This window comes from Oncorhynchus kisutch, linkage group LG4 (genome assembly GCF_002021735.2).
Source record: "Oncorhynchus kisutch isolate 150728-3 linkage group LG4, Okis_V2, whole genome shotgun sequence".
NCBI lineage: Eukaryota > Metazoa > Chordata > Actinopteri > Salmoniformes > Salmonidae > Oncorhynchus > Oncorhynchus kisutch.
The window spans coordinates 9,004,424-9,016,904 of NC_034177.2; the positions used below are offsets into that span (position 1 = coordinate 9,004,424).

The 12,481-nt window shown below is 40.2% G+C and overlaps 1 protein-coding gene and 1 long non-coding RNA gene across 2 annotated transcripts; both read left to right on the plus strand.

Annotated features, from left to right (window-relative positions):
• Positions 1-1,107: 1,107 nt before the first annotated feature.
• Positions 1,108-2,380, plus strand: LOC116373377 (uncharacterized). Its single transcript, XR_004209551.1, has 3 exons — positions 1,108-1,262; positions 1,457-1,536; positions 2,173-2,380. It is a non-coding gene; the product is annotated as an uncharacterized LOC116373377 (long non-coding RNA).
• A 180-nt stretch (positions 2,381-2,560) lies between these two features.
• LOC109889028 (uncharacterized) lies at positions 2,561-4,819 on the plus strand. Its single transcript, XM_020480172.2, has 3 exons — positions 2,561-3,551; positions 4,046-4,153; positions 4,249-4,819. Exons 1-3 carry the CDS (start codon positions 2,744-2,746, stop codon positions 4,371-4,373), a joined length of 1,041 nt encoding a protein of 346 aa, XP_020335761.1. The 5' UTR covers positions 2,561-2,743; the 3' UTR covers positions 4,374-4,819.
• The last annotated feature ends 7,662 nt before the right edge of the window (positions 4,820-12,481 follow it).

Here is a 12,481-nt window from a genome sequence, read left to right on the forward strand (position 1 = left end):
TACTCCAAACAAATGTTCCTGATACTACTGATAGACCCTGCTAGCTCACAGGGCTAGTCTGATACTACTGATAGACCCTGCTAGCTGACAGGACTAGTCTGATACTACTGATAGACCCTGCTAGCTCACAGGGCTAGTCTGATACTACTGATAGATCCTGCTAGCTCACAGGGCTAGTCTGATACTACTGATAGACCCTGCTAGCTGACAGGACTAGTCTGATACTACTGATAGACCCTGCTAGCTCACAGGACTAGTCTGATACTACTGATAGACCCTGCTAGCTCACAGGGCTAGTCTGATACTACTGATAGACCATGCTAGCTCACAGGGCTAGTCTGATACTACTGATAGACCCTGCTAGCTGACAGGGCTAGTCTGATACTACTGATAGACCATGCTAGCTCACAGGGCTAGTCTGATACTACTGATAGACCATGCTAGCTCACAGGGCTAGTCTGATACTACTGATAGACCCTGCTAGCTCACAGGGCTAGTCTGATACTACTGATAGATCCTGCTAACTCACAGGGCTAGTCTGATACTACTGATAGACCCTGCTAGTTCACAGGGCTAATCTGATACTACTGATAGATCCTGCTAACTCACAGGGCTAGTCTGATACTACTGATAGACCCTGCTAGCTCACAGGACTAGCCTGATACTACTGATAGACCTGCTAGCTCACAGGACTAGCCTGATACTACTGATAGATCCTGCTAGCTCACAGGGCTAGTCTGATACTACTGATAGACCTGCTAGCTCACAGGACTAGCCTGATACTACTGATAGACCCTGCTAGCTCACAGGACTAGCCTGATACTGCTGATGGACCCTGCTAGCTCACAGGACTAGCCTGATACTACTGGCCCAGCGTAGTCTGAGTTTGGCCGGTGTAGGACATCATTGTAAATAAGAATTTGTTCTTAACTGACTTGCCTAATTAAATAAAGGTTAAATAAAATAAACAGTTAATCAAATGGCTTCCCGGACTATTTGCATTGACCCCCTTTTGTATGCTGCTGCTAGTCTCTGTTTATTATCTATGCATAGTCACTTTACCTCGACCTACATGTACATATTACCCTGATATCCAACAGGCTTGTCTGCAGAAAGGACAACTGAAGAGAGATATGTTGCACGTGAGGGAAACAACTCCGTGTCTAGGCCTTCTGAAGTTTCTGTCCTCCCAAACCTAGACTCTGGTCCACCAACTGTCTTTGCCAGTCAAAAGGATCCAGGGTCAAAGAGAAACATCACAGGTAGTGCTAACTTTTCATATCTGCTGTTTACGTTTTAATAATGAATGAGTTTGTGACAGAGTTTGTGTTATTCTGTGGAAATAGGTTGTAAGGCGATTAACCTTGACCAGACCGTCTCCACACTATGGCCAAAATAGCTGAATTCATACTGTGTCCATTTTCTAATACACTTTTGAAATAAAAAACATTTTCAGTCCGTTTAGGTGTGCATGTGGCACTCTTCGGTCCAAGAGAATTTATTGTCCCTGAGTTACTTCTTGCCCTATACAAAGAGGTTAGTTCTGTTTACACAAATGACCAAACTTTATGCGATCATACTGATACTGATACTGTAAAACAAAAAATTGTTAATAACAATAATGGTAATTGTAAAATACCCCAAAACATCCCAATGATGATAATCTGAATGTCAACAGTATAAATCTCAAACAAAGTGAAACTGCCTGCTGTCAACCATTAATCAGCAAGTCTAAAGTTCAATGACTGAGCAGTTTATGTTAGCTTTGGGCAGTCACTCAGGTTTATCATTCATTTATTGTAAAAGGGTCAACTATTGTGGCACTTGTATATTTTATGGCTTGACACTTAAAAGAGCCATATAAGCTCTTGTAAAGAAAGCCATAATCAATAAATTACTAATGTTATCAGAGATTGTGGCTAGTTACAAGGTTTAGGATTCAGTTAGGGTTATTCACACTGAAAAGGCACACAATTGATTAAGAAACACAATGTAGCAAGCAAGCAAAAAAACTAATACTCAGAGTGCATTAAAAACAAAGTAACAGCAGGACACACTATGGATTAACTAGGGATTAATGATACTGTAATAGCATAGGCATAGTCAACTGTGTTTGTATATTCAAGTTGTGTTCATAAGTAACTTCATGATCTCTCTGTTCTTTTTGAGAAGCCAGTTCTCTACAGTCTTGGAGAGAACAGAGGGGTGCTTTCCCTGCGAATACTGGGAATAAGAAAGAGTGACCTCTGACCACTGTGATTGCATCACATCGTGGACTCTTCTGAACCTCTCCACCTGAAAATGCAGACCTCCTTCAATTCTTTATTCTCTGTTGTCTTCTTGTTTATTTATAGTCTATCTCTGTAGTGCTGTCAAGATTACTCTCAAATTGGTTTCTTTGCCTGTTATATCAGATGTATTAAAAATTAACTTCATTATGATGAAACATTTTACGGTATATTTGTTGGCTCAAAAAACAAGACAATCCCGCCCATAAGACTGGCTAACCAATAGCAATAGGCATAGGGTCTTTAATCCCACCCTTTCTTCCGGTGCCTCTTTCCTTAAGCGCTTTGGAAGTTTCTTATGTACACATTTTATGTTTGTGCATGGAGCTCCCAAGTACAATAGTCCGTGTAAATAAAACGTATCTTTTGACATTTTTTAAACTCTTTGGAGCGTGGTCTGAGCGGTGTGCGTTGTCTTGTAGCTAAATACTAAAGAGCAAAGAGGGCGATTTACTATGGCTTGTCCGATCTATCCAAAGGACACACCGCAGCCCACAGAGGACATCGAATTTCAGCAAGTACTGCGTCAAATTGGAGGTAAAGAGAATATATACTTAGTAAGTGATACCGTCAAATCGGATGAGGAGGACGAAGCCAGTGGGATATTAAAGGAGTTCATTCAGGACATGTTTCATAGCGGGCGCACTGAAAACCTTGGCACGAGCCATACCAACAACACTAACGGTCAGATTTATTCCTCTCCAAATAGTCAAGGGGATACTACAAGCGAAAATAATGGGACATGCGAAACAGTAAACAACTGCAAGATTTTGCCTCAAGCCCAGGGGAACGAAATACCTCTGTCAACGAGGCCAAAGGATTTAGTATTGAGTGCCAAGTCTATGGGAGAGGATAAAGGACCACCGAGGCTCAATGGGAACGTCCAAAAGACCAAAACCTCAAGCATGAACAGTTGTAGAGGAAAGCGAATAATAGACTATCCTATTATAATATTCATATTTAGACAGGAGTTTTTCAGTGGCAGTGCAAACGCAATTTGCCTGAAAGAAATTCTGAAGGATGTTAGGTCACGTGCGAAACGTGGCGGTGTCCGCCCAGCACTAGTCGGGTTAATACGCTCAACAGGTGAGAGCAACGAGACGCGTGAATCAGTGGGATTTCTGGAGGGCCTGCTTCGTTCAGTGTTTCGGAAACATCCACCAGAAGCCATCTGGGCAGGGCATTTCATTCCCAAGACAGAGGATAGGATGCTGTCCATCAAGAAATACGCCTGCAAAGCCATCTATTCGGCCCAATCCTCAGGTGAAATACACATTTTCAGATGTTTGTTGTTTGTAAACCATGGGCAGTTATTTTATGCACCGTTTCATAGGCCTTATGAATTGTTTGTACTTTTATCATTTTTATAATCTTAACAAATGTTTGGCAGTAGGGCGGCAGGGTAGCCTAGTGGTTAAGAGCTTTGGACTAGTAACCAGAAGGTTTCAAGTTCAAACCCCCGAGCTGACAAGGTACAAATCTGTCGTTCTGCCCCTGAACAGGCAGTTAACCCACCGGCTGTCAATGAAAATAATAATTTGTTCTTAACTGACTTGCCTAGTTAAATAAAGGTACAATTTCAAAAATATATATATACCCTATTTAGGTCAGTTCATGACACACAGAAGACTGGGGACATTTTTCATGCATTCGATATTCTCACAGGCTAGCTGACTTCAGAACAAAATAAACATTCATTAAGCAATCTGCCCCATAGATTTGCTGCCAAATCTTCATGCTCATTATTGCCTTTGCAGATAATTCTGAGGAAAGAGGGAACATGTTTTTAAGGCCATTCCAATGTTTGCCTTGGCCTAGAAGACACAACAGCCAGGCCAACAACACTTCAGCAAACAGGCAAAGAGGTATAACAGATGTTGTCTCTCTTCCCATTCCACTTTCCATGTACGTCCTTGGTGGTAAATAGGGTAGATAACAGTTCAATGTTGTTGTTTTTCAGGTGACGCTGCTAGTGCAGAGGAAGGGATCCCTCTGAAGACTGGTGTTTTGTCCGCTGGACCCCAGGCAGAGTCCGACTGTGGTGTAACCAAAAAAGACAGTCATGATGACACTCGTGGGTCATGATTTCCCCATGTCCAACTGTGGACAATACTCAAACGTTGGTCTCAAGGAACATTGGTGTCTGTACAAGTCTGCAGTTAAGTTACATGTCTGGCACATTGGCCTTACAATCGGTCAGAGAAGAGTTGATACATTAGCCTGTGATTATGAACAATTTGAATTTAGCGATAACTCAAGTTACGCAACTTAATACATTTAGTGTACATGCGTATCTTGTGAGGTTACTCTGTTACATAACCATCCATGTATGTTGTCACTTTAAATAAATGTCATGTAATATCTGCTTTTGTTGTTACAAAGAGCTCATCTTGAATTGTAAAACAACAATGCAAAAATGTGTGACCAACAAACACTATGACCATTTACTTCATTCTGTTCGGTAAGTGTGATGTGATGCTGTTTTCAAATGAAACACAATACCTTGCTCTTGTTAAAGCTTTTAGAATGTATTCGTTTATTTGTGATTTTCTTTTGCTTGACTTCAATTAACATTCAGCAACTAGTGAGTTTTGAGTGTTTAAAAAAAAACTATATAGATTTAATAGGCGCAATGAGAAAGAGTTAGAAACGATTAGAAAGTCCAAAATGTGTGCCTTAGAAATTCAGTCGACACAAAAAGAAATGTTGGGTAAAAAAACAACCCAGCCCTGGATATAAAAAACAACCCAGCCCTGGATATAAAAAACAACCCAGACCTTGATAAACAAAACAACCCAGCTCTGTGTAAAAAACAACCCAGCCCTGGATAAAAAACAAACCAGCCCTGGGTATAAAAACAACCCAGCCCTGTGTAAACAACAACCCAGCCCTGGATATAAAAAACAACAACCCAGCCCTGGATATAAAAAACAACAGCCCAGCCCTGGATATAAAAAAACAACAACCCAGCCCTGGATATAAAAAACAACAACCCAGCCCTGGGTATAAAAAACAACAACCCAGCCCTGGATATAAAAAACAACAACCCAGCCCTGGATATAAAAAACAACAACCCAGCCCTGGATATAAAAAACAACAACCCAGCCCTGGATATAAAAAACAACAACCAAGCCCTGGATATAAAAAAACAACAACCCAGCCCTGGATATAAATAAAAACAACCCAGCCCTGGGTATGAAACAACAACCCAGCCTTGTGTAAAAAAACAACAACCCAGCCCTGTGTAAAAAACAAAAACCCCGCCCTGTGTAAAAAAAACAACAACAACAACCCAGCCCTGGGTAAAAAAACAACAACAACCCAGCCCTGGGTATAAAAAACAACAACCCAGCCCTGGATATAAAACAACAACCCAGCCCTGGGTATAAAAAACAACAACCCAGCACTGGGTAAAAAAACAACAACCCAGCCCTGGGTAAAAAAACAACAACCCAGCCCTGGGTAAATAATGGACAGAACAAACGTTGAGTTATATTTGACCCAGCCAGTTGGGACACTTAGTTGGGTTATTGAGCTATGATCCACCGGGTCAGATCAGAAGACTGGAGATGTGGCTTAGTAGGTCAAGTGGCTTTCAGATAGTTATTTTTGGCCAGCTGTGAGAGTAAATGTAATTCTGGTTAATCTGTTGTGTTGTATTGTCAACGCATGATAAGGTTGAGTACTGACACTTCTGTAGCTTAATGATGTTTACCCAAGTTGAGTTCCTCAAGTGCCTATGTGTATCCCAATGTTGGGATAGTTACCACTTTGTTATGATATTTAAATAATAATGTTATTAATTGTATATAAAAATATGTAATGTGCAAAAATATTTAAGGCAAATTTATATTTGCAGTGTACAAACATCACGATGAACAGGAATGAAGTTTACTTTCATGGCTGTCCAAAAATACTTATCTGAAAGCCACGCCCCCAATAACACCCATCTGATGGGTAAACCAAGCATAAAAGTGAATAAAAACCCAATAGATGGTTAAATTAATCGAAAAGTGTGGCCTATTGGGGGAATTATTTGGGGCCTTTTGTGAGAGTAAATGTCATTCATGTTCATCTTTTTAAAATATTTTTTACCTTTATTTAACTAGGCAAGTCGGTTAAGAACACATTTTTATTTACAATGACAGCCTTTAAAAAAAAATATTTAACCTTTATTTAACCAGTTAGGCCAGTCGAGAACAAGTTCTCTTATACAAATGCGTCCTGGCCAAGTTAAAGCAAAGCAGTATGACAAAAACAACAACACAGAGATACACATGGGATAAACAAACGTACAGTCAATAACACAATAGAAAATATGTATACAGTATGTGCAAATGAAGTAAGGCAATAAATAGGCCATAGTGGCGAAGTAATTACAATTTAGCAATTAACACTGGAGTGATTGATGTTCAGATGAGGATGTGCAAGTAGAAATACTGGTGTACAACCGGGGAACAGTGGGTTAACTGCCTTGTTCAGGGGCAGTGCCTTGCGAAAGTATTTGGCCCCTTTGAACTTTGCGACCTTTTGCCACATTTCAGGCTTCAAACATAAAGATATAAAACTGTATTTTTTTGTGAAGAATCAACAACAAGTGGGACACAATCATGAAGTGGAACGACATTGGATATTTCAAACGTTTTTAGCAAATCAAAAACTGAAAAATTGGGCGTGCAAAATTATTCTTTATTGAAGCCTGAAATGTGGCAAAAGGTCGCAAAGTTCAAGGGGGCCGAATACTTTCGCAAGGCACTGTATTTTTTACTTTGTCAGCTCAGGGATTAGATCCAGCAACCTTTCGGTTACTGGCCCAACGCTCTAACCCTTAGGCTACCTGCCACCCCATTGTTAAGTTTGTACACTGCAAATTCCAATTTTCCTTAATATGTTTGCACATGACATGTTTTTATATAAAATGTATAACATTATTTAAATAGAACAAAGTGGTAAATATCCCAACATTGCGATATGCATAGGCACTTAAGGAACTCATACTCTTGTGTAAGCCTTATTAAAGCTACAAAAGTGTCAGTGCCCAACCTTAACATGTGTTGACAATACAACAGAACAGAATAATAGGAATGACATTTACTCTCACAGGTGGCCAAAAATAACTATCTGAAAGCCAGTTCCCCACAAAGCCACATCTCCAGTCTTCTGATCTGACCCAGTGGATCAAAGCTCAATGACTCAAAATCAACAACCCAATTTAAATAAAAATAAAAATTGGTTGTTTTTAAACCAGCATTTGTTTTTGTGTAATGACAATAGCAGTTGCACTAATCCAAACATAATCCAATGGGTTTACTTTAACTTGTATTTAGATTTGAAACTTAAGTATTGTATAATTGCACTGTATATAGTTTGTATATGTATTGCTACATTATATTTCTTGTACTCCTCATTCACTGTTTTAATACAATTCATTTCTAGTTTTGAAGCCGCTGCTTGTTATTGAACCAATGGAGTAAAACGACATTATTGCTTCAGGGGCCTTTTATTGCAGGTTCACTAGGGTCATCCACTATAGTAGTTGACTCCCGGTATGTTCCTCTGCCCAGGTTTGTTTCGTTGCAGCCTTATTCTTATTTTAAAAATTCCTCATCAATCTACACACAATACCCTATAATGACAAAGCGAAAAATGTTTTGTAGACATTTTTGCAAATGTATTAACAATAAAAAACATAAATACTTTCATTTACATAAGTATTCAGACCCTTTGCTATGAGACTCGAAATTGAGCTCAGATAAATTGTGTTTACATTGATCATCAACATTGGGATGTTTCTACAACATGATTGGAGGTAAATTCAATTGATTGGACATGATTTGGAATGGCACACACCTGTCTATATAAGGTCCCACAGTTGACAGTGAATGTCAGAGCAAAAACCAAGCAATGAGGTTGAAGGAATTGTCCGTAGAACTCCGAGACGAGATTGTGTGGAGGCACAGTGTCACGTTCTGACCTTAGTTTCTTTGTTTTGTCTTTGTTTTTGTATGGTCAGGGCGTGAGTTGGGGTGGACAGTCTGTTTGTTTTTCTATGTTGGTTTTTGTGTTCGGCCTAGTATGGTTCTCAATCAGAGGCAGGTGTCGTTAGTTGTCTCTGATTGAGAATCATACTTAGGTAGCCTTTTTCCACCTGGGTTTTGTGGGTGTTTATTTCCTGTTTAGTGTTTTGTAATTCACCTTACGGGACTGTTTGTTTGTTGTTCTTGTTCAGTGTTCATTTTTGCTTCATTAAATTATGGACACTTACCACGCTGCGTTTTGGTCCTCCGATCCTTCTCGCTACTCCTCCTCAGAAGAGGAGGATGAGATCCCATACACACAGATCTAGGGAAAGGTACCAAAACATGTCTGCAGCATTGAAGGTCCCCAAGAACTCATTCTTAAATGGAAGAAGTTTGGAACCACCGATAATGCAATTACTAACTAATATTTGACATGTTTGAATACTTATTGTACCAACGTATCGCCAAGGTTCGTGCAAAGTGAAACTTGAATACAACTGTAGATCTGAAATAATTGGATGGTGAAACTTGCATCATGTTAACCAAGAAAGCAAGGTGAAGCAAAGTCAGGCCAAGAGACATACTTTTTTAAATTATTTTTTTATATATTTTTAAAAAGCAGTAGGGATTTAGAATTAAATATGGAGTGTATAGTTAGGTGATGATATCACGTCCCCCGAATACCTTCAAAAGTATTCGACAAAAATCATTCATTCTAAAAACACAGTTTCCATCATCATCTTTTCTAAAGAAAAATCCACCCCTCTCGAACGGATAAAAATGTTGTCTCCTATAACTGCCATTTCCATTGCCCATGTCGCAAATATTTTTTTTGCGACGTTGCTTTTTATCGAAACCTGCCTAGCATGATGACAAAACCGGCTCTGAGCGTGCATCCGTGTGGGCCGTCGTGCGCATGTTGATTTGTCTATCCCACCAGACACGTTCAAGACATGCAGGTTAAAATACCAAAACAGCTGTTAAACAACTACTGTATATTCATTTGGGGAGAAACAAATCGAATTATATTTGTCACATGCGCCGAATACAACAGGTTACCTTACACGTTCAAGACATGCAGGTTAAAATACCAAAACAGCTGTTAAACAACTACTGTATATTCATTTGGGGAGAAACAAATCTAATTATATTTGTCACATGCGCCGAATACAACAGGTTACCTTACCGCGAAATGCTTACTTACAAGCCCTTAAGAAAAAAAAAGAAAGTAAAAAAAAAATGATGTAACATAACAATAACGAGGCTATATACATGTTTACCAGTATTGAGTCAATATGCGGGGTACAGTCGTGTCACGGTAATTAGACTAATATGTACATGTAGGTAGAGGTAAAGTGACTATGCATTGATAATAACCAGAGAGCAGCAGCAGCATAAAAAAGGGGTCCGGGCAAATAGTCCGGGTAGCCATTTGATTAACTGTTTATTTTATTTAACCTTTATTTAACTAGGCAAGTCAGTTAAGAATACATTCTTATTTACAATGACGGCCTACCAAAAGGCAAAAGGCCTCCTGCGGGGACGGGGGCTGGAATTAAATTATTCAAATAAAATAAAAAAAATAGGACAAATGACACATCACGACAAGAGAGACACCACAACACTACATAAAGAGAGACCTACAACATAGCATGGCAACACAGCATGGCCGCAACACATGAAAACACAGCATGGTAGCATCACAACATGACAGCAACATGGTAGCAACACGACATGGTAGTACCACAAAACATGGTACAAACATTATTGGGCACAGACAACAGTACAAAGGGCAAGAAGGTAGAGACAACAATACAACACACAACTGTCAGTAGAGTGTCCATGATTGAGTCTTTGAATGAAGAGATTAAGATACAACTGTCCAGTTTGAGTGGTTTTTGCAGATCGTTCCAGCCACTAGCTGCAGCGAATTGCAAAGACGAGCGACCCAGGGATGTGTGTGCTTTGGGGACCTTTAACAGAATGTGACTGGTGTTGTATGTGGAGGATGAGGGCTGCAGTAGATATCTCAGATAGGGAGGAGTGAACAGGTGTTGTATGTGGAGGATGAGGGCTGCAGTAGATATCTCAGATAGGGGGGAGTGAACAGGTGTTGTATGTGGAGGATGAGGGCTGCAGTAGATATCTCAGATAGGGGGGAGTGAGGCCTAAGAGGGTTAAGCAGTCTTACAGCTTGGCAGTAGAAGCTGTTCAGGAGCCTTTTTGACCGAGACTTGATGCGGTTAGCTGATACTTTAAATACCTATCCAGGCATTGTAAGAGCTGGCATGCGTCCCACCGCCTTGGCCGAGGAAAGCACTGTCTGTCTGCAGTCTACTTCTAGTTTCATGCAAAAAAGATTGCACCAAACATCTTAGCTATATGTAAAATTGTGCGACTAAGAACTCCTTGGCAATAACGTCAAAAAATAATTACAGATTTCTTGATTATATTAGACAAAGATTATGGATATACTGACAAGATACATTTCTCTCTGCCCTAACAATGGGAGTCATTGTCCTCGAAAGAGGGAACAGAGGGCTGTCTAGCTCTTGCCTATCCTTTCTTTGGATTGGTTGATACATGTCAGTATTGTAATTCTTTTTTGAATATTCGATTATAGATGTTGACATCAACTGCCTGGTTTCAATGGAAAGAGATTCTATGCTGCTAGCTTCATACCATGAATATGCATAGCCAACTTGAGGCAACGCCGATATAAAGTGATTTTTCTCAAAGTTGCCAGGATGTAACGTGCCCTACTTATATCAATACACTAGTAACAACTTTATCATTGTGAAACTTCTATTCGATCAAATTAACCTCACGTAGCAAATAACATGCTGACCACAACGCTCGTGTCGCGTGCGTGAGCGTTGCAAAATACATTTGCACATACATGTTATTCAATCATGGCACCCACACTGCTCGCGCGCGCCAACGAGTGTCCGCGTTGCCAGGCGCTAAAATAGAAGTTGCTTCTATTTGTGATGCAGAACACGATGCAAGTCCTGCCTCTCCCATCTCCTCATTGGCTTTTAGAAGCATATGCCCACGTGCCATCTCCTCATTGGTTATACCCACGTGGGTGATTGAAAGATGAACTGAGGTTGGTTGGCCGTTGTGTTAATACACCTTAGATGCCAGTCGCCATATGAAGTCGCAAGAAGAAAAGCCTGGAAGGAGGAGAGATGACTAAGAAAGGATTTGGTTGACCAATGTATGTGTGGATTCATTGTCGGAGTAGAGGACCTTGTGCATTTCAGATAAAATAACAACTCAATGTTTATATCCCAGGACAAATTTGCTAGCAACAGCAAGCTAGCTAACTAAATAGGACAAATTAGCTAGCAACTGCAAGCTAGCTAGCTAAATTGTCATATATGTTTAATGCCTTTTGACCTGTCCCCAAATTAATATAATTGGTTCAGAGTTTGTTTTGATATTTCAACCTGCGTGTCGTGATCGCGTTTGGTGTGGGGGGACAAAATAAATGTGCGCAAGATGGCACACGCGGATGCACGTGTGTGTCCAGTATGGATGTCATGCGGAAATAGATTTTTGCAAGTGCGAGCAGTGTGGGTGCAATGATTGAATAACATGTATGTGTACATTTATTTTGCAACACTCGCCCACGTGACGGTGGTGTGGTGTGGTCAGCGTGTAAGCCATTCATTTTTGTTGTTGATAAAATTCGACACTCTCTTTGACCTACATTCAAAAACTCCTCGCTTGGTGGGCGAAACAACAAAAACACACCACCTGCTGGAGGGATACAGATTTTCTGCCGAGTTGGGCCTTTCGCTTCCTCTTCCTCTGTTTTATTGCTTCTTCTTCAGTGGATTTTTTTATGACGATGGGCAACCAACTTTAAGCTGCATTGTTGCCATGAACTGGACTGGAGTGTGGATCAGAGACAGAGAAGGTCTAAATCCTACCCAATATTCTTGTCTCTCTCTCTCTAAGGAAACTAAATACATAATTAAATACTACATCCCCTGAAGATTTCCCCAGCAGTTCACTTAATGTTGGCTCTTACTCTTACCCATTACTCCTCATATCTAATAACAAACACCAAATAAAAAGACTTGTGACTGACATTATAGGAATACGTTGCATTATTATTGACAATCATACACAGACGAGGTGTGCCCTCCCATATTTCTTCCTCTG

Coding starts and splice junctions, on each gene's coding strand:
- LOC109889028 (XM_020480172.2), top strand. CDS start 2,744: ATGGCTTGTCCGATCTATCCAAAGGACACACCGCAGCCCACAGAGGAC. Junction 3,552..4,045: donor CTATTCGGCCCAATCCTCAG/GTGAAATACACA, acceptor TTGCCTTTGCAG/ATAATTCTGAGGAAAGAGGG. Junction 4,154..4,248: donor TTCAGCAAACAGGCAAAGAG/GTATAACAGATG, acceptor GTTGTTTTTCAG/GTGACGCTGCTAGTGCAGAG.